The 23326-nt window shown below is 43.5% G+C and overlaps 1 protein-coding gene across 5 annotated transcripts in view; it reads right to left on the bottom strand.

The window, feature by feature from the left end:
- Positions 1-23326, bottom strand: part of Rhogef3 (Rho guanine nucleotide exchange factor 3) — a 244696-nt gene that overhangs the window by 157384 nt on the left and 63986 nt on the right. For 4 of the 5 annotated variants that reach the window (XM_076422055.1, XM_076422058.1, XM_076422056.1 and 1 more), the window contains 6 exons: positions 19791-19965; positions 16750-17023; positions 11286-11578; positions 5513-5759; positions 3532-5023; positions 1816-3031 (listed from right to left, as the gene is read on the bottom strand). In XM_076422055.1, the coding sequence (XP_076278170.1) occupies positions 1816-3031; positions 3532-5023; positions 5513-5759; positions 11286-11578; positions 16750-17023; positions 19791-19965 (3697 nt within the window). Of the gene's footprint in view, positions 1-1815; positions 3032-3531; positions 5024-5512; positions 5760-9363; positions 11258-11285; positions 11579-16749; positions 17024-19790; positions 19966-23326 lie in introns of those variants that run through there. The other variant, XM_076422059.1, reaches the window with a different exon arrangement.

Below are 23326 nucleotides of genomic sequence, written 5' to 3'. Positions count from 1 at the left end.
TGGTGAGCAGTGTTTGGTCAATTGCTCCGAAGTAAAAACTTCAGCCATCAATTTCAGCGTACTTCCATTCCGTCGAGTCGTGCTCGGTATAAACTGGAATCGCGCGTGATGAGCGGTATAATGTCCCTTTGTCTGGTGGCAGACGTGGCCACGGATTCTGCGTGGGCGGCGCGTGGGCGACTTTACACGCGGACACAACCGGTTCGACGAACGTACGATTACGTCGCATTACACTTTGCACGCTCGTCACACGGGGACGTCACTTGTGCTTACGTTTCCGTACCTCGTCCAGTAACAAGGTGGAGGAGGAGGTGGAGGAGGCCTTTACGAGAACGCACGCGACAAACGCCCCCCCCCCCCTTCGAGAAGCCATAAATCATTCGAAACGTTGATATACATTGCCGCTTACAAGCATTTACCATCTGCCCATGCGACACAATCCGCGGGTATGCACCATCCGATATGGCAATGCGGCTATGGCTATACTGTTCGATCGCCTTAAAAATTTGATAAGTTGGAATCTTTGGAATATTCATGTCTAACGGTTTGTTCTAGGCTCGACTGTGTCGGACAGTGGTGATCGAATGTCGAAGGTCGAGTGAATGTCCAACTGTTTGACATAATTGTAATTAACCTGTTTTTGAATATTTACATGTGTGACGAGCACGATTTTGTATTTCATTTAACCTTCTACGTGACTGGCTTTTCAATCAAAACAAACAATCGTGAACATTTGTGTGTAGACAATTTTAGACAAATACAATTGGTACAACTAAAATTTTGTCACAATCAAGTAGTTCCTATTAATATGGATATTATGTCTCGATAAAGATTCTTTCACTGAAGTTGAAGTGCTCCATTCACGTAAACAGACTTCCAACAATTTCCGCGAATAAATTCGGAGTGGTAGCAGACATTGTTGATTTTTACGAAGATCTCGGGGGAACATATTTCACAATATATACATTAATAATTTCCGTGAACCCGGGAGAGAAGATACTCTTGAGGAGACTAGAAAAACTCGAATAGACGGGAACAATGACTTTCGACCTGAATAGTTTCGTCGGTTGTATGGTGAACGCGTTTTCGAACCGGCTTATTGTATTCTCCGAGGCATTCACACAAACATAATTCCGCCGGAACGTAAGTACGGAGTTCGGAACAATGCAAGAGCTGTTTCGAGTTGAAATTAAAATATTTCATCGAAGGCAGGCGTTCCGGATGCAAGCGTTTTGGTCGGACGGTTCAGGAGAACGATTCGATCTAGCCGTGAGCGGATGACAAAGCGCACATAAACGGATTCGACAGGTTGATTAAAATACCGAGGACGTTGAGCACGGGAATTAACCAACACACGTGTGTTTACCTGTGCTGCGACCGAATCTCTATCCGGAGGGGGTCGCAGCGTCTACTGCACGTGACGTGTATGTGATTGCGCCATTAGTAACTCCGGGCCAGGATTTGCGGACTATCACTCGCAGCTAGGTAACTAGTATAACTGAGAACGAAGTAATTGAACTTGTAGAAAATTGGATTGCGCGTGTACCGACGCGACGTACCGTCAGTTATAGATAGCCAGACGGTGTTCACTGCTTCGCGCGGTTTCCGATAAAACGAGGACCAACACCTAATGCAGCGTGTTGCTCTGTTCGAAAAGTTCATAGAAACACATCAACAACACTCGGTGCTTCAATTTTCTTCCAACTCGATGTGAAAGAAGTGATGTCCTTCATCAATTAGCGAAAGACAAGTTAATCAACCTGTCGAAGACACGGACGTCCACAAACGAATTAGTATGAAAAGTAAACGACTCACCCGTCGGTGTTATGCGTCAGAAACGATTTCGGCAGGGACAAGGATCGCTGATGAGGATCCAGGCAGATCTCCCCTGGCAATGAATCGTCCCCTCTGGTGGGCGCGCTACCCGGCCTGGACAGCATTCCGTCCTTGGGCGGCTCCATCAGCGTCTTCAGGGATCCGATCACGGCGTCTTCCATGGGAGTAGACGCACCGGAACTCTTCGCGTTCCTAGGGCTCTTGGTCACCGTTCGATCGGACGTGGTGACCCAAATGTCACTGCTGGACGACGACGAGGTGGTCGAAGAGGACGCAGCCGGTCCGCTGGGTGATCGGTTGGTAATCCCCTTTCCCTGGATCGGGGACACCTTCCGGTCCTTGTTGTCGGAGCCTTCGAAGCTGCCGGCGAACTCCGGCTTCCTGTAGAACCGATGATGCTCCCTCTTCTCCACGGAGGAAGGGGTATTCCCATTGGAGCCTTCGAGCGGCGACCAGCGGTTCGATTGCTTCAGCACGCTCTTCGGCTGCCTCTCCTGGTACTTCGGGTTGTTTTGATCACGACTGGCCCGGTTCTTTCGAGAGTTCTCGCGATCTCGATACTCTCGATCGTCCATCCGCTCTAACGAGGCCGGGGATGAGCTGGCACTGCCTCTGCTCGTGTGGCTCCCGGTGTCCGTGGGGATCCTCTGATGAGCCGGGTAGCTCTGGGACAGCTTCATGAACACCGGTGCTTGGCTCGGCGAGTATAGACTGTCCCTCTGCGAACAGTGCGGCCAGAAATCGCAAGTGCTACTGTTGCAACGCAGCTTTGTGTCCGGGCTGATGCAGAAATCGTGGCTCGACGATGAAGCGCTCGCATTTGGGGTCGTTGCTCCTCTTTGCAACGTCTTCGGTCGTCTAGACTGCTGTTGTTGTTGGGATTGTTGGGGTTGCTGCTGTTGCGACTGCTGCTGAGAGGATTGCTGCAACTGTTGCGATTGCTGTTGAGATTGCTGCATCGACGAGCTGCTGGATTTCGCGGATTGTTGCTGCTGTTTCGACGAAATAATGTAAACATCGTAGGTGCCCGCATTCCCCCGTCTTTGCTCCTGACCCTCATCCCGGCGATCGAAACGACTTTGGAGCATATTCCTCGGCACGACGCGGCTTCTTGTACCGTAAAGATACTCGGTTACCATCTCCGGCTCGCGGAGAAGCTCCTCGCTCAACGCGTCCTCCGTCGACTGCGCTTTTCCTGGGAACATACGCGGCCACGAATCAACCGTTTTGTATTAAAATCGATTCATACGCCGGGAAGACGAGCGGCTGACTCGATCGAGGCGATCTCCATCTCCTGCTGGTATTTATTTTTCACGCCTACGACCACAACGGCTAAAATAATCCGTGACACGGCGAAACTGTACTGTGCTTTTATATATTCGAGTGACACATTTTACCCGAGTGGCAAACTTTATTTGAACAACCTATCAAAATTTAAAGTCCTGAATTTAATTTAATTGCATATGTAATGAGACTTATGTCATGTTTTCGAAAGGTACTGTAATTTTTAGACTAGTAGCTACAGGGTAAAACAGTAGAATAATTTTAGAATATCGATGTTACTTTCGACTTGTTAAAATTATTCTTTGTTTAAATTAATCTATTGTTAGAATTAAAATTGTCACGTGCAGCCGACCTAGAAAATATTGATTTTGCAGAACTATCCACCAGCTAATAAACATAAGGAGTACATACTGTTCTGAAGCGTGTGACGTTTCCTATCGCCTCCCCGGTCATTGGCGATTTTCACAACGACTCTATGGGGCTCGTTAGTCTCTCTCGAGTGATCCCTGCTCGGTGCCTGCGCTCCAGGGGATCTCTTCTCGGGTAATTGAAGACTCCTGGATCTCCTTACTCGGGACTGATGGGATTCCGGGGACACTTGGGTCGTCCTGGCGCTCTGGTGTTGCCTGGCAGCGTTTCCGCGTCGAAAATGATTCGGCGTCGGTGATCTGGCCTGTCGTTCGGCGCTGCTCGAGGACGATGACGATGACGACGACGACGGCGAATTGAACGACAACTGTTTCCCGGATTCCGTGGATCCGGGCGATCTCCTCAACCCCTGCTGGCTTCTGTGATGACGGGTCTGCCTGTTCGGCGAGATCCTCTCCCCGTTCGCTCGGAGCGACTCGTTCGACGAGTTCAGCGCTATGATCGACGACGAGACCAGGCTCAGGTTCAACGACGAGCTGGGATTATCATCCTCGTCGTCGCCGTCGTCGTACCCTTCAACCGAGGAGTCCGTGTTCTCCGACAATCTGGGCATGGTGGACCTTTGCACGCAGCTGTCCAAACTCCTGAAGCCTAGCGAAGACGACGAGGAACTTGAGGACTCCATGTAGCGTTGAATGAACTGCGTTCTTCTAGAGGAAGAAGGGTCCTCTAAGGATTTAGCTTGCGCCATCCGGTACTGTTGCTGCTGTTGTTGTTGCTGCTGCTGCTGTTGTTGTTGTTGTTGTTGTTGCTGCTGCTGCTGCTGCTGCTGTTGTTGACTGTTAGTATTCTGTCTTCGAGGTCTGGAGGGTGTGCTGGACGACTTCCGCGAGGAAAGCGGCAAGGAGCTCCAGTTGATCGGATGCGGAGGCGACGGAGGCGGGCTGATGATGTCGCTGTCGACGATGGCGTTCGACCGAGGCAAAAACGGAGCCTTTCCATAGTGACCGCGACCGGACGTGTGTCTCGCCGAGGGCTTTTTCCCGACCGCGTCCTGGAACGCTGGAGGAGGCGATATGATCGGCGTGATCGACGGCGGGGAGTACGATTCCGGGATGCTGTGGGGAGACGTGCAAGCACTGCTCTCTACCGAATCGAAGTCCTGGTTGGGCAGCGCCAGATAGTCCGGACGTTGACTGTCCACTCTGGAGAACTCCTGCGGACATTTTCCCGGTTCGCTGTTGCAATGGTAGTTGGCCAATTTGACGGCGACCCGTCGCGGCAACGGCAAAGTGCCCGTAGTCGCCGTGACCAGGCTGCTCTCGTAGCTTATCCGCCGATTCTCGTCCAACGACCGTTGCTGCACCTGCACCCAACCCGATCGACCCAGATAGACGCCGTCCACCTCTCTGTCGCACCATCGCACCGGCGACAGTTCGCGGCCGCAGTCGCCGCTGATGAAGAGCTCCCCTGATGTGCCGCTGTTGCCGGACAGGAACGAATTCGAGGATTCTCGACGTCGAGAGCCCGTCACCTGTCCGAAAATTCGTCGATGGGAATAGGGTCTAATTCGTGCTAGACCGGATGATCGAAAGTTTGGATGACTCGGAAAATTACGGCCACGAAATGAACCCTCTGCTCGGTTAAATTGAACGCGCTGAAATTTCTGACCAAATTTTTATCACTGACTACAGTTTCATAATCACTAATTTATTTGGACACTCTTCCGAGCCTAATCGTAAAGTGCTGTAAGTCTCCGAATCACCTCGGAAAGAGCTATGGAACTTTCTAACGAGGACCACCGAATTTTGATACTTTGTCAGAGATCTAGCTCGTTAAGGGACGACGGAACTTTCACCGACGCTTGTTCGCGTCCAAGAGAAACGCGGAGTCAGTCAACAAATTCGATGCACGATTTTCTAGTTACAGGAGCGGAAAATTGAGGTCCCGGAACTCGTTCCCGAGTGAACGAGCATTTGGAAAATTCAACGCGTGTTTTTTCCTTTCGGACTGTTTAACTTGCCTGCCCGTGGTTATCCTGTCGGTGCTGTTTCAAGCTGGATGTCGACGATATCGATGCCGTTGTGTCGTGACGTTTTAACGATGGTATCGATGTGCCACGCGTATACGAGCCTCGCGTGCTTCCGCTCGGTTTTCCCCTGCCACTGCTTTGGCTTTTATTGCTGCCGACGCTGTACGTGGATCCTTGGGAACCCACTTCCCACGGATCGGAAGTGCTGCGCAAATGCAGTATCGAGACGTTGGCACCCCTGGAAAAATTGTTTGATGTCGTATCAGCACGGATTAGGGCGGCAGACATCGAGTGCACACAGAATCAGCGAACCAATAATATAATAGAGCCTCTCGTTTGAAAAATTAACTCCACCAAATACAGAAATAGTGTACACTCATTTTTAAAAGTTAATTTTAATTCAAATGTTAATGAACTGTTATGCCAGAAAAATATCGGGAAACTGGAAAGGTGGTTAATCGATTGGTTCTGTGAACGGATCAATTAACACTTCGATTCTCAACTCGGCGTCCTGAACAATAACATGAAGATTTATTTGCACGATATTTCCTGACTGGCTTCGCAGATCGGCGGGGGTGGGAATACGTACGCGTGCCTGCGATTCGTATTGGTTGTACTCGATTTGAGAAGGTTGTTGCACCGTTGCAAACTGGATGCACCGCTTTCCTCCCTGGGTGCGGTACTATTTCGCTGTATAAATATTCATCGGGTCTACGTGGCCGGCGATATAGATATCGCGAGACAGAAGAGAAGCAAATAAAGATGTCGCGAGGGGGGAAAGAGCGCTGGGAAACGAGGACGTTGCATCCATCTTGCCGCGGAATGCTTATAGAGACGGGAAACCTCTTCCTCTCGCCGACATGCGACACGGAAACCGCGGTGCATCTCGGTGCAGCGCGATGCGACGCGGTGCACGCTGGTAAAACACGAATCACGACGATACGGGCTCGTCGACGATTTCGCAAAATAAATTCCACCCGGAAATAAACATGCTCGCGCAGCTTCGTTCTGGTAAATCGTCACCAACGCTGGCCAATGAATTTTCTTATCCCCGCTGGCTCGCGCGATAAATGGAAAACGATAAGGGTGAGTAACACTTGTGCCATTAGTCGAGACGCCGCGATTTAAAGAAAATCGAGTTTTGGATATTTCAGTTTGTATTTTCTAAACAAAAAGAATTAGTAAAACGTACGACACCAAAGTTGTACATCAAAATTGTAATGAGTTAAATTGTTATTTGAGCAAAAGTTTGTTGTGAAAGAATCAAAAAATGTTTAGACTCTGGTCATTAAAGTAGTGCATAGATAATACAATTAGTCATGAATAGACTGTGGATCTTTATGCAAAATAAAAATTGTCTGTATCGATTGCAAGGAATAGAAACCAAACAGAATGTTATTTCTTCCCTCAATAATTTTAATAGATGAGAAATCATATAGAGTAGGTGTACAAAGTATTCGTACGCTCCCTAAAATAGAATAACTTTTTTTTAATTGTACCAAACGACCTGATTTTCTATAATCAATTAGAAGCATTGGTTTACGAAATGATATGCAAAAAAGATTTTCCAAAAGTTATAATTTTCAAGGTTACATGCAAAAATAAAGAAGGGATTCTTTTATAACTATTTTATTTGGGCCCTCAATGAAAATTTAAAATATATGTTTTGTAGATCTATGTTAGTTATACGCATGCTGAAAATTTCATCGAAATAGATTAACATACACACGAGCTACAAGCCGTTCAAAGTGGTGAAAATCGTAGTTTTACACGACTTTTGATCAGTTTCTGCTTAAAATCCACAGAATCGTACATCTTTCGATGCGTGTCGTTTTTCCCTGCGTCAACCGATTTCGATGAAATTTTCAGCATTTGTATAGCTAACATAGATCTACAAAACATATATTTTAAATTTTCATTAAGGGTCCACATAAAAATGTTTTAAAAAATCCCTTTTTTATTTTTGCATGTAACTTTGTAAATTATAACTTTTGGAAGATCTTTTTTGCATATCATTTCGTAAACCAATGCTTCTAATTGATTATAAAAAATCTGGTCGTTTGGTACAATTATAAAAAAGTTATTAGTTTTTAAAAGGTGTACGAATACTTTGTACACCCTCTGTATTGATATCTTGAATTTTTTTAATTTTCCTATAATTTTAAATTTCATCTACTCAATTTTGCTATAAATGCATAAACATGCATATCTAGCCATGACTCTTCATTGCAGAATGTTCTTAGCGTTGTGCTCTTAATAACTGTGCTGAATAAAAATAATTCTTAATTTAATTGACATATTACAAAAACAATAAGTTCGACTAGATAAACACAAAAAATAAAAAAGATAAATTGGACGTTTTTAGCAGTCAAGTACTGCTAACGCAGAAAACACCGTGGGAAAGCCTTCACTCGAGACAGATGTTGATAACAATTTTGAAGGTATTTACATTAATCAACGTAGACTAACAACGAGCGTTCCCCGAGAAGCAAAATAGACTACAACAGAGCGCTCGACGTAAGAAGTTCCGTGTAACCGTTCCAGTATAAAAGCATTAATCTCGTTCGAAGAGAATAAAATACATTTCGCGCGTTTCGCAAAGCTTGCGGACGGAATATAAATTCTGGATCGTTTCGAGCGTCGAACTGGGTCGGGGAAAGGGTTTTTCGAAATGAAATCTGTTTCAGCGACTGCCTAGTGAATCTCACGGCGTGTCAACCTGACGGCGACGGTTCGGTAATTTACGGACGTCCCTCTGTCGTTTATCATTAATGAATCTTGGTAAATGTAGTCGGCGATGCGAGCAAAGAAGGGAACAGTATAACATCCCCGACGCGACGTAGCAATGATTCATAAACGAAGGAGCAGCCGCGGAAATGGAATTGTTGGCAAGATTCGGATCGGCGAACAGCTGAAACATTCGAACAAATGAAATTCCAATCTTACAAATGACTCGATTCATTTCGAGATTAGACGCTCGCGAGGGGAACTTAATAAGTCGACTACCGAGGTCGACGATGAGATTTCCTTGCCAGTGTTACGTTTCCGTTCGAAAAAGTAGTACGATGTTACAGGGGGGTGCTTGAACTTCTGCGGAAGAATTGTGTTACGAGTGTAATTGTACAAATGTTCTGGTTCATAGGTTTTTGCTCTTCCCAGGAATGAAAAATTTGTTCTTCTGAAATAAAATATCCGAAGAATTGCAACACAGTGCTCATCTCCTTTTAACTACGGCGGAACTGAAAGAGGGACGTCAATTTTGATAAATGGGTCCATAAAAATGCACGTCCGCGGAAAGTCCGCTGGTTCTAACGGCAGCGATTAAAATATGTGACCCCGTTACAGCGAAGCGTATAGTGTCGTCGATAAAAAAGAATTTCCGTTGTTCCGCCACTGTGTGTTTCGATAGAACGTCCCTCGAAAATCGGCCGCCTCGGACGAAATAAATTCTAACGAGGAGGTCGCATTCGCCGCGGCTTATTCAGTTCAAGTAAGGTATTGAATTTTGATTAAAAAAGGGGACAAAATTATAGCGTATACGTAGAAGTGACTGGCCGCGGTTCAATTAACTTTAATCGATCTCGATTCGATATTAAGATCCGATATCGGCTTCTCGGGGCTGTTTTATTTCCAGCGTAATAAGAAGATGGAGAGACGAGAGACTCTCTTCCGCCAGTGTCGAGAGGCTATTTGCAGCCAGACGTAGACGGAGATATAGTCCCCGAATACATTATCCTATAATTTGTTTCAGTTCGGCTGTCGCGCGACGAACGTGTCCCTATTTCCAGCAGTGTCCCGATCGGCGTTCACCGATACGGCTGTACCCGATGAATTATATTTACCTTTTAGCGGACATCGTTCGCAGGGTGGCTGGGGCTCCCCCGGTTTTCACAGTTGGATCACTCTCGCGCGTTAAATTAGACACCGTGTGTCACTTCGAACATCAAGCCGCCACCGGCGATCGATGCACTGTCATTCTGCGGCCGCATTAAACCTCACGGGTTCGCGCGACTCCCACTCGGTTAACAAATCCGAAATTTCGGTCGAACGTTCGCTGAATTTGTTCTCTGACAGTGATTTCATAAATGTAGAACTTTGTATGTACAATAATATTCATAACTAGATAGCGGATTTTATAAGATGATTCCAAGAATACGATTATATTGCCTGCGACTCGATGAAATGATTGGATTTTCTCAAAAATTTCTTTGTGATTGATCTCCAACCTCGGCTACCCGGTACAATTATTTTTCCTCGCAGCATACGACAAAAACACTGATAGCTACCGCAGCGGCAAGAAACGATTACTACTACTGCAGTTCTTCTTGCCGATCGCCTAGCATCCATAAGCAGCGCGGCTTTTCTCTTTTTCCTAGAGAAGCGCCTATTGCTCAACCCAATATATTTGAAGAAAACAAGCTGATTGCTTTTTCATGATATCCCGTGAGAGCGGCAAAAATCATCTAAGGCAACTAATTAACCGTATACGGCCACGGGAAGAGTTCTAGGAGGTATCGGTGCTTACTATACCCCGTTCGCCTGTCCTCCTCCCCCCCGTTGAATTTTGCATTCGCGTGTGTAAACAAGTTACGCTCCGCGGGGAAGCGCCTGCACGGTGCAGGAAGCGGTTCCGTCCTTTCATTCAGCTTCATGAAAGTTACATCGCGTGTAACCGTCCTCGGAAGACGGCAAAAAGCAAACGCCGCGCCGCGCCGCGCCGGTAGCGAGAGAGAGCAGACGTAAACCACGCAACGATCGAATTAATTCTCTTTTTACCCGATCGATATCAGCGCCGGGGTCCCCGGTATTAATCCCGGGAGCGACGAACCGGATCGTTTTTGCGACGTCGATCTCCCACGGAACGAATGGTTTCTCGTCGCCGCGACGGAACACGATCGAGCCGATTTCGCTGTTACTATTTGTCTAGGCCTGTCCTGGCCTTTTTTGGCGAGAGCCTACCACTGAATAACAGTGAACTCTATGCCCACGTAAAAGACCCGAGAGAACGGCGTAGACATCGTCGATCCATCCTCGGATTCTTATTCTTGAAATAAGCTTGGAATATCCGAACACCAAGAGCTCTAATTAAAATACAAGTAACCCTCCCGTTGCTCATTAGATCCGGAAAACGTGTTCTTTCTCTTTCCTCAGATTTAGAAAACATCCAACACGGTCGACGAATTGTACCAATACCAATATCAAGTTTTCAAGTATCAAAGAAGTAACCGTCTCACGTGTAGAGTGGGGTGCAAGCGTAACTTAGCGCTGTCATGCGATAGCGCATTACCATCGTAGTCGATAACTACCACCGTTCACCGCAATCGCGTGACCGAAAAATCCTCAAATAGAGAATAAGCACCGTACACACAAACACACACAAAACCCAAGATCATCCCCGTCACCACCGTTGACAGAGCTCCTTCGTAAGAATGCGCGGTTTGCACACTTTCCCAAGGGTGTAGAACTGACGGAAGCACAGACACATACGGCTACGGAACAATACGCGCGCACGCACGTAATTAAAAATCTTCAACACGGGATGCAAATCGCGAGCGAGAGGGACTCGTTAAAACCGAGTTACAAACGCGACCGACGCTGGTGAAGAAGAGAGCGGCGGGGAAATATGGTCGGAAATTCTCGGGTGGTTTTCCTGACGGTGGATGCCGCAGGACACGGTGCACTATATAGCTAGTAGACCACTGTACAGCGATTCCCTGTCCTGCTGAGATGGGGAAAAAGCGGAACAGAATCGCGCGCGCGTTACCTGTCGCCGCGGGAGCCGGTGGCCGTGTTCGAGATGTCGGTTGAATCCGCGGCTGGACTGACTCTACGAGGCGGCAGAGCGGGAGCAGGGGCCTGGCTCGAGGACGAGGACGAAACGGGCCCTATGACGCCCACGTTGCCTCCACGGACCCCGTCGTCGGCCGAATGTTGCCTGCTCGAGGATTGCGAACTCTGGGACAGCCAACGGCGCCCACCGCTTCTCGTCGCCACATTGCTACCTCCGGATCCTCCTGTCTGATGGGGCCTGGCGCCTCCGCTGTCCAACGACGTGCTCTGTAATCAGAATCTCGCATCATTCGGTGCCCCACTCACTGACTCGACCATGCACTCTGCCGAAATCCGGCAAACTCTCGCCTAAACAACATGTTTAGATCCAGGTAGACACGAGCAAAATTCAACGACTTTGAAAATGTTTTTAAAGGGTACGTATAAGTTCTTTCACTTTTAGGTATGTATCACTTTTAAAGAATCTTGATCTGCAGAAACTTGTATCTAATCTAGAAAATTGCACAAGTTTATGTATGTATAAGGATAAGTAGTTAGCTGCTTTGCGTTTGATACGTCCATCATGATAGCGCTGGCTCATATTGTTATCGAGATGAAACCCCTAGCACTTTCTAATCTCTTGGCCTTAGAAGTTACCTGGGACACGGTATACTCGAACTCTAACTAAATACGGATGATAGTATACAGATAGTATACTATCTCAGCTGAAGGAGGCCACTTAAATATCTCCTTTATTGTTAATGGCACAAAAAAAATATTTTTGGCATAATTTAAATGGTATCGTAGGAGGAATATCATAGAAGAACAATTTTTTTGTTCGGTTATTTTTTCATAGTTTTTTCAAGGTCGTCGTTATTTTTTATCGGGAAAACTTTTTTTTATACCATCTTGTTAATGACTTAACTATAAGATGGAATAAAAAGAAATAAGTTTTCCCGATAAAAAAGATAACGATGACCTTGAAAAAACTGAAAAAATAGCCGGACGAAAGAAATTATTCTTCTATAATATTCCTCCTTCGATACCAGTTACATTATGCCACAAATATTTTTTGTATCATTAAAAATAAAGGAGATATTTAGGTGGCCTCCTTCAGCTGAGACACCCTGTATCGTGAGAGACTTTTGGTGAACAGTGGTAGAGGGGCTTATAGATGAAGAGGATAGTCGAGAGATCTGTTCTTCTACCTTTGCAATGGATATGTGCATTAGAACTGTCACCTGTGCTCGTTCTTTGACTATATCAAAACGATGTATCCTAGTAAGTATAGTTTCCTCCTGTAAAGGAGTGATTAATCTTTGTGCATTGTCCGGGTAGTGCGAGCATTAATATTTCCGACCAAGTTGGCATACAATTTAGCAAACCGACTTAGCAAACAACTATCGTAAACTGTTCAGTTAATTTATGTACTTGTAAAAGAAAATGTTCGCTAAAGAGAAAAAATTGTTTTCTGGTTAAATTGAGCAGAACGGTGCACATCGATTAAGGAGTAAATTAAACGGATCGAGTTTTAAGCTTCCTGCGTTACAATGAAGACAAGTTGATTAATAATTGCTGCACTTAACCTTCGGGGATATCTGCAGCTACAAGACCTAACTGCAGCTTAACAGGGATTATGATAAAGGTTCAGTTAGTAGTTCGATATAATCTTGATCGAGTAAGTGGATATATTCTAGCGAATCTGCACGAGAACAAGCGGCGAATCAATATCCATTTAGAATGGTACAAAGGTTCAAACTTTTCAAATTGCGAAAATCGATAAAAATTACACAGGTGATAATTCGAGGTGAGGAAACTGGTAAGTGCTTGGTTCAGTACAATTTTGCAGCGTTAAACTGCATAGACTATTTTCTCGAGAGAATTGGCCGTCTAGGGGACCCTTTGAACAACACGCTGAGTGTTTAGGGTACACCGATACTTGGAAAGGGCGTGAAACGTCGAGGAGAACGTTGGGTTAGTCACCCCCTGAACTTTTCAAATATTCCTCATTTCAACCTTCTGGCCTTTGGTTTTCTAGAAACAACGGAGCTATTCTAACTAAATGATTTCACAACTCTACAAACTATCTTTGCATACCCAGCACGTGTCGAAACAACAATTATTTACAGGATTAATAAATTTTTAGCTAGTATAGAAGAATAAACTGCTTTGCTGTCCATCGCTGTCAAGGATATTCTAATGATGTTTTCCCTTGGATAACTCGAGCGATTCGTTCACAATGGGATCCTGTAATCGATAGCCCCTTAACGCGATAGTCTCGCTGCGGTTAAAACCGATGCAGATGCACTTGGCATTTCTTCTTATGCATTTTCAATGATTTCTTTGACGAGCCAGTTAATCGATTCAACATGGACGGATGCTTTGCGGTTCCCCATCGGTCTCGTTTTTCCATTCCATTTCCTATTTCCCATTTTTTTTCATGTTCTTCTGTCCTATTTCTCTCCTGTGCGGCCATCGACGAGGAAGTGAATCGCATTCTTCCACAAGAGACTCCGTGATTCGAGAATTATCCTCAGCGGCGGGATGTCTTCGGGCTTGGCGAAAATCGAGAGGACTGGGTTGATTAGCCTTTTTTACCTTAATTAATTGCGCCCGGTGTCAGCCGGTGACATTTATCTGACTCAGCAGACCGAACATGGCGCGTTTCGCCATCGACGGCGGCTTTTAAGAGGAAAACCGTTTATCCTGAGCTGTATTGTGTACGTGACAACGCTCGTTCTCGAAACGACGATTTTCTTGCGTATTCTGCGACCAAGACAATCAAGATATCCAATACTTAGACAGTGCACTGTCAGAACACTTTTATGAACTTGTCCGTTCGCAGCACATAAGACATTTAATAAAAATCTAGTTGGAATTATAAGAAGCAAGATGCTGTTGCAAACAAAAAGCGAAATGAACGTCTCTGTTCGAACTTTCACGGTTTGTTTCAGAATATGTATATCTATTCCTCAAGAACTTTTATGGAGAACATATCAAAAAGTTCTGAAATAAGTTGTTTACACGTAACTTTTATTACAGAGGTTGTATAATATCTGTCCCATAGTAACGCCTTTTGGAGAACGCTTATTAAAAAAGATTCCATGAGAAAAACACAAGCGAGGCTTCGACCGTGAATTGTCGACGTAGTATATAGTCTAAGGTCTACCAAAAGTATAGGTTAACCTACCAAAACAATCCATTAATATTGAAATTATCTAGATTATACTGTAAGGTGAGGATTGCATTGTCGAGTAACTAACAATTGTTATTAACGACTCGTGTCGAAATGCATAAAACTCGTCTGACAGTCGATGTATCAAAGAGTGCACGGGCGCTTGTGCGTCCGACTGTATGCACGCGATTAGCATCGAACATTCCTAGGTGCAGGCGACTTCCTCTAACTTCTGTATTGTTTATGCGACAGGCCGGGTCGTTCGGAAAGGCCGAGTCGATTGCATAAAGGTATTCTTGAAAGAGTCGCGTCGAGCGTGACACGGGACAAACTAAACTCGCGGGCAAGAGGCTGGCAGGCAGCGGCTGTTTCTACTTCCAAATACGGATGAGGCGCGAGAGACTGGCTACGCAACTCCTTCGATGAAAGTATTTTTATTTTGGTCGCGGCACGGTGAAGAACCAGTCGCCGTAGCTATCTGTCGCGAACCGTGGATCGAGGATCGAGAGCCGCACCTTTTGTCACTTTGAAGCGCCGATCGGATACAAGGAGTAATTGCCGAGCCCCGGGACAGATGCGACTGGCGCCATTGATAAGAAGTACAGTAACACGCATTACACAGTTAACCATACACAAAATTTTGCGATCTGAATACTCATGTCCATACGCAAAACATAGAGAGATTGCGGAGAGAAATGCGTGCCAATCTTCCACGTTTTGGTACTCGAGAATACCATTATACTCCAGAGTTGTGCTAATTCAATTACATTCTAATTCAATTACGCAATTTAATTACATTGTATTTCAATTATATAGTAATTCAACTACGTCGTAACTGAATTACGTAATTCAAACCTTTCAATTAATTCAATTACTAAGTATTTTAATCAGATGTCTAATTGAAATATAATATAATTGAAATACAATGTAGTTGAAATACAATATAATTAAAATACAGCTCTCCTAATTATAGCCCAGAACTTTGAAAAAGAGTATTCATAAAAACTAATTTAAAGCTGACTGATAATTAAAATGAACCTATAATCAGTCAAAGTGATCCTATTATTGGTTAGTGGTAAGCTATGATAAAAACGTTCCTTCTTTCAGTTTTTTGTTATTAGGTAATGTATTTCATTTTACTTACATATAATATTAATGTTTGTTTAATGAGTCTCATTAGATGATTGTCGTTATTTTTTCCTTTAATATACATATCGTAAACTAGGTAAGGTAGGGACGCAGATCTGTAACGCAGAAGTTATTTCTGTTCAGATATTATAAATTTATAAATAATAAATTCCTTCTGCTTAAAACTTTCACATGGATTTTTCAACCTCTTCTTAGCTATTACTTTATTATTATTTAACTTTTAATTCTAATTTGATTACATCGTAATTCGTAATTAATGTAAATTTATTACAAAGTATTTTATAATTGTACTACAATTGCAATTACGAATTACTTACATTGTAATTTAATTACACAATGTATTTTATAATTGTACTCCATTGCAATTACGAATTACATTGTAATTTAATTGAATGAAGATCTGAATTATAAATTACAATATAACTGAATTACAATGTAATTCCATTACTTTGTAATTATAATTCCTGGAGTAATTAAATTGTAATTCTGCACAACTCTGTTATATTCATTATATTGCGGAAGTTTTATTTAAAAGACTCTATACTTTCCATAAACGTATCTATGTATTTTTTAAAGTAAAGAACAGACTGTATCCAATAAACAATTGACTCAAGATATTAATATTTTATTTTTGATTATCCTGTATTAAAACTTGCAGAATAAACTATACTCGACTAATTGACAACATATCTAAAGCTCATTGAGGTGGCACATCGACATGTTTACTGTGGTGTGGCTCGGTCTATAAATTTTCGAGACTTGGGGTCGACTCAAATAGCAGGGATCTCGGATCCTTGCGAGATATGCCAATAAGGAAATTGATTGCACACCTCGGGTGCTCAGAACATACCTGGTTTATTTTTTCTCTGCAACGCTTAAAGAAAACTGTACAAATGGTGGGAGTTGATCTGTAGTGGGGTTTGCGAAAATCTTATTTGTTATAGAGGTTTGCGATTTTTGACAATTCGGGGAAAATTCGAAGTGGAGGGATGGAGTGCCTACGTGACTAAAATCGAGTAACGGCATTTTACGAAACAATAGGAAACAATCTCATATGCAACAATCTAATAAAATGGCTATCTGATATTTGTGCTTCTTGCTCTTTGTCCATGGTTGTCTCAAAGCAATTACTTACATTCAAATGATTTTTCCTGGACGTGACCGTGGAGTCCTGCGAGGACCCTCTGGAGTAATGTCTGGAGAAGACCTCGGCGAGCCTGGACCTTCCCGAGCTGGTCGCGTTCGGTTTGGATTTGTTCGATGGAGATTCGTCGGCTGTTTTCGCCAAATTTGGATTGCTGCTCTTGCGCTCCGGAAAAACTAAATGCTCGATGTTTGGCGTGTATCCAGGATCGCTTCGGACGATATCCTGCAGGGTCACGCGGCCCCCGGCGCTCGGTCCTCCATTACTGAAACAGTCCAACCAGCAATTTCTTTTTCAGCCAATACGCCGCGTCGATACGATATCCCTGTTCCACCCTCTATTTGCAACTATTGGGTCATCCCGAAAGTTCCCGCGGTTTCCGGCCGATCGTTTCGAAACACATAACGCTTAAAATTGAACAGTTTCATTCGTATCGCTTTTCATTATTGTTCAGGTTTGAAGAAATATTTTTTTATATACTCGATGTATCTACTACTGTACAATTTCTTTCTGTCTTCAATAACAACCGAGATGCACCCTGTATATAATCAAAATTATAATCAAAAATTATTTAAATTAACCTAATAGCACGATGGTCCGAAAAATGGACGAGCAAAAATAAAAAATTAATCATCGAGAATCCCTCACGTGAACAGAATTGTCGTCAGAGGACGCTCGAAAGTATAGAAGGTGGAAAAGCGGAGAGAAAATGTCGCAGAAACAATAGACAGGGAGGGACAAAGAAGGGCGGAGGAGGTGGATTGGGAAAACGCGTGGCGAATGCACCGTAGCTCACGCTGACATGCGTAATGTCAGTTTAAAAGGGTTAATTATGCAAGCCCGGTGAAAGCCACGGGACAGCTTACTGTCTCCCGGTGGTTTTCACCCGAGATTCTCTCTTCCTTTAGGCCGCGATTCGTCAAAGGCGATTAAAAAAAAAAAGAAACGGTCGGCCGGTAATAAAAATGTCGACAACAGACCGCCCTGGGATCTATCCCATCCGGGACAGTAACGAAGACGAATACGTGCGAGCGACAAAGCAGAAACGTGGTACGCGGAGATGTTTTTCGCTTCGCCCCTCTGTATGTGTGCTCGGCTATTTTTTGTAATATTCTCGATCGCCGGGTAACACGTAAATAACATTTATGGGCTCGATGGAAGAGAATAAAGTGGAGAAAACGAAGGGTAAAAGTTCTCGGTCACGCGCAAGCTGTGCTACCGCCGCGCCGCGGTGCTTTTCATTTAGCTCGAAATCAATTTTATGAAAATCAAATGGAAATCGCACGTGCGGGCGAAAGCGGCCGCTTTTGTGCGCGTGATCGCCGATAAATTAAAAATACCCACGCTAAGATAAAACGCTTTCGTATCGGAATACGTGAAAGCGTGGAACAATAAGTTTCCGCGTGATTAATAGCCGCCGGGATACTCAGCTTTTAAAGTTTGGCAGACGCGTCCGACCGTTACTTACCGTTTCCACTTAAAAGCAAAGACCGGCACTGGCGAGTTATTAAGAGACTGCGGAACTCGATGCAAATTTACATTTTTATTGAAACCTTTGAAGGCACGAATGTTCGGGAAAATGTTACTTATCTCGATGTCGATGATGTATAATTTGTATTTGATAAATGTTTTTTTGTATGCTGCCATTGCACAAAGATCCGCCTCGTCACGTTGCACAGTGGTCTAGAAGTCAGTTCTAGTGCGAATTAATTATTGTGCGAGGAAAAAATTGACATTTCGTGTATAAATTACTTTTACATATTTGAGTAAAGTAAATAAAATATAATTTACAATACTGACTACTTGTTTATTAATATAATAATTATTAATCTAATACTATGATACATTCGTTAAAATTTTTTAATGGCCTTCCAACTCTTGCGGGTTCAAGTTCGTGAATTTCAATCTCATTAAAGAGGAATACTATGATCGATTCTAACAAAGTCTTATTTTTTGACAGAAATCTATCTTTATAATTATTGCCTATTTTCCAACGTATCTCAATATTTTTGATGAAGTTCTCTAAAATTCCTTCAGTATTGTGTCCGCTCACATTCCTTCCGGTAAAAATACCCTCTAGTAATCCACTAACGCAATCCTTTCGTTTCAAATTCTTCAATTTGAATCATTCTTCGAACAACTCTAAGCGAGTGATCGTAGATACGCTTACTAAAATATTAAAATAAAATAATAATGGGATTGCGGGGGATCGCGTTTTCTCTTTGCCGTTTATGGAGATGAAGTAAGCTTGCAAATTAAATACTTCGCAACGCGTGCAAATGCGTGCACATTTTGTAAAACTTACGTCATTGTAATAATTTTTCTTAAAAAGTATCAGTCTATAAAATATATCATAAAGTGTGTGAAGGAAACGTAAACCTACCATTTCCAGTTACAGTCATACTGATAATATCATATATAACAAGATACTAACACAATTTATGCACACTTCAAGAAAGAACTCGATATTTTGAGGTTATAATTTGTAGCAATTGACTAACGCAGAAAAACAAAAATGTGGTTACTGGAATGTTTACAGTCTTGCCAACAATAATACGGTGATGTGATTTACTAATTTTGCTTTTGTTATTGTAGTATACATATCAAACTATCATACAAGTATAAATTTTAACAGATTTACGGGGTAGTTGGTATTTTTAATTTATTCGTGCTAGAACCGACTTTTAGACCACAGTGCGTCGTCTAGTTATTACTTGCTCGTGCAGGTGGAAACAGTAAGTAATGAACAGACACGTTCCCGGAGTCATATTCCATTGCTGGAATGCTTGGCAAATTCTCAAGAATGGAGAAAACCTACGGGTAAATTGTTCTGCACATTTTTATGGCTTATTTCGACGTCCACGCACACGAGTGTACTTTCGTATTTTAATAAGGAAAAATGAACTTGAAGAAATAAATAGAAAAACTATTTTTCGCGAATAGCGATGCAGATTTTTCACCCAAAATTCAAAGGGCTTTTATTATAGATTTCGCGTAGGTACATACCCCCATAGATAATTGGGCACACTGACCTGGGTCCAAAGCCGTGGGACTGCCTCTGGCCGCGTCTTTTCCCGCTTCCACGGCCGGGCTTGATGTTCGTCGCCTCGGCTAATTGCAGCAAGCGGTTGCGATGCTGTCGCAACAGCGGGTCCTCCCTGCGATTCATTTTAACCGGTGCAAGTGGAACCGTGTCGTCCCTGCATCCTGCAATGGTAACAGAGCAGCGGCATGAAAACAATATGTCCGCCGCTGAAAAATTGCGGCGTCGACAAAATTCCGTCGCGGCGGATATTTATCGGGGAAAATAAGAGGACTGAAACATCGGGCGGGCGGGCGTAGAAAGAAAACAATTAAAACATCGAGCGAGTACATTAATCCGCTTTAATACACTCGCAGCCGGATAGATACCACTGCCAAATATCTGCGATTTTTCTTCCCAGTAATAACGAAACCGGGTCACCGACGACAGAGGAGGAGGAGGAGACAGGAATGGCGACCGCCGTTTCTTTATGACGTTTACGGGCGCGTTAATTTCCGATCGTTTAATATATATCCTCGATATCCTTCAAGCTTATTATATTTTTCTTTATTGGAACACACGGCCGCGCGTTGACCAACTTCCGAACTTTTGCTCGCGTGTAATTAGATCGGTGCGCTTTCGACGTTGCTTATCCTCCGTCGACGGGGAACTTAATTATCGGCGATTTTGTATTTCCCGTTAATGAGATATTTTAATCAGTGCGAATACGACAGTGCTGTACGGCGAATCGAAATTCGACAACGTTCGAGATAGAGCCGCGTTAAAGCCTTTCCGCGAGTAATGTTCGCAAAATACGTTTCCGACGATATTCGATCGCTATTATGGGCACGCGAATTTTCCTCCCGAGGATCGTGTCGGATCGCGAAAAGAATTCGCCACTGACACTCCGGCACCGCCGTGCTTTTATCCTCTCTTCCCCGGAGTGAGAATTGCGGGCAAAGTCTTGGCAACGACTGCCTCAAACGCGGATACTTTTTTCTCGTCTCGTGTTAATAACTTGTGGCATTGTTTCGGCATTGTGCCGACTGTACGAACACCTCCCTTTATCTCCCTTCAAACGAGGCAATTTCCATCGCGCGATGAAGCCTCGAATATTGTCTGTCTCGCTGCTAAAGTGTTTGCGGATTCGTCGAACGAGAAACGCCGGGAAATGCTCAGCAGCTCCATCAATATAGAGCTTGAAGTGTCCACAAATATTTGGTTGCAATGGAAGCTCTCGATATCTAACTAACCTTCCGACATGATAAGAATAATTCGAAAAATATGAAACGGTTGTGCAGTATGCGAAATTATCATACGATACCTGGAATGAACACTTAATTTCATTTATATCGAACAATGCTGCGCGTAAACACAGTCGTATATATGCGACAAACAATTTCCCCGAAATAAACGAAAAATACAACATACATACTTTCAATTTGAATGAACACAATACAGAGTTGGACAAAATTTAACATCGTCGACGAAAATAAAGAAAAGGTCACATGCGTATTTCATCAGCCGCATACGTAAAGTGAATGTGTTTTTAAAAAATTTATTTCATGTATATTTAAAATATTTGATGTTGCTTTATGAATAACTGCATTATCATCGTAACAATACTGTTTCATATAATACAAATTCGACAGAATTTGACGAAAGGGGATGAATTCTAAAGCAATAATTGTAAAGATACTATAACAATGAGATGGGGAGAATGAGTCGTCGAGAAATCCCGTTAATTGTTGATGATTGAATATTAATTTACCCACCAGGCGGCCGTGTGTACGATAAACCTGTCTTTAGCGGTTGTTGGTGAAATTATGGGGATAAAACAGTGCACACACTGCTCCCTCAATTAATGTGGGTATTAGCTCGGTGTGCTTGGCTATAGTGTGTCCTCCATTATAATGTCAGATATCGACGAAAGTTTGCAGCCCCGACCATCTGAGTAAACAGTTTACGCACGAAATGATGTACACCGAGAAAAATTTAATATAAGTTCGCAACTATTTTTCAGAGGAATTTCAATCAACGGATATTAACGTGAAACCGACGGGAACATTAAGAAAGTATTTCATATAGCATTAAATTCCTATCGATCCATTAGGCGCAAACTATACTTTATCAGCCGCAGCTTTTGCCAATTATTCTGCATATCCTCTGCAAACAAGAACGTGATCTCATTCCGTAACAATTTCGACGAGTCAAACTGAATTAAAAATTGCACTTTGCAATTAAATTCTGCTGTTGAAACACTTCGTGAATTACGAACGCAAAAGAGGTCCCCATGCTAATCATTGCACGAAACTGATAAACATCATGTCCGAACAATTCGTATGTTCGATGAATATTGAACATTACATTTAACCGGGGTAAAATATTTAACGTTTGCACGGCGCGGAACAACACCGTGTACCTTTCGTGGCCTGTTCAAACATGAAATTCGTTTTACCATTATTTACATGCATTTTCTGCGCGAGCAGCGAACGACAGTGCGCAACATTTGTATTAACATGATGAAATGTTCCGCGGACAGTGTTCGATGCTTTAACGCGACATCAATTTTTGAAGTCTGCCAGCTTGGACGATAAATATTCATATATTCTACGCGCAGAAAAATGTGTTACTCGTCGACGTAACGAGCGAAATCTACTTCGCGCATCGGCCTGCGAAATAAATGTCGCAACGGCACGGCGCGGCGCGCGGCGCATCGAATCGGAATCGGGGATGGAATCAACGGGCTTACGACTCTTCCGTAATTCCACTTTTGAAAAGATCGTCCTCCGGCATCCGCTTTTGAATTTCTCCCGTGGAACGCTTGCTACCGCGTTGAATTTTCAATATTGACATATCAGGGATAGAACGGAACAAACAGGAGCGCCGGCCCGAGTAATCAAACGTTCCCCTTTTCCATCTTACCGTATTTGCATTATTATGCGATCAGTATCATTGGAAATCGTCTTTGACGTCAACGCTGCCTACCCGGTGACGTGCGCGAATTTCAATGTAGGAAATTTATTATCTTTCAATCCTCGTACAATCAAATCTTTATTTCACTCTATCGTCGAGCGTTGTTAAAAGTAGGATAAAACAACCCTCGCAGGGCGAAAATGCTTCTGATGATTGCATGACAATCTCTCTTCCAACGAAGAAAAATTATTATCTTTTGTAGGTACTACCAAATTCTTATTCGATCAAAGATTATGAAAATTATAACACTAATCCTAGCAAGGCTTTGACAATTTCATGGTAACCAGGGCTAGACTAACACTAACGCAATTTCTTCTGGAACGACGAAAAAATTACGAATCGAGAAGGTGAATTCGGTTGCCTGTGAAAATGCGCCAATCCAGTGAACAAGTAGCAAACGTGGAAGCAGACAGTGTGGTCAATGCCACGGTAAAAACGAGCGGGTTTTCCTGTACTCCTCGGTGCTCGTGTTTGGCTAAGCCACTCCATAAATTGCAAATTCTGATTGGGATTTACGAGTGGCGTGCATTGCCGACTTTCAAAACGAAAACTACGCGGACCAAGCCGGTA

Source organism: Lasioglossum baleicum, chromosome 4 (genome assembly GCF_051020765.1).
Source record: "Lasioglossum baleicum chromosome 4, iyLasBale1, whole genome shotgun sequence".
Taxonomy (NCBI): Eukaryota; Metazoa; Arthropoda; class Insecta; order Hymenoptera; family Halictidae; genus Lasioglossum; species Lasioglossum baleicum.
The sequence above is the reverse complement of the archived record's forward strand: the minus strand, read 5'-3'. Positions and strand labels throughout refer to the sequence as shown.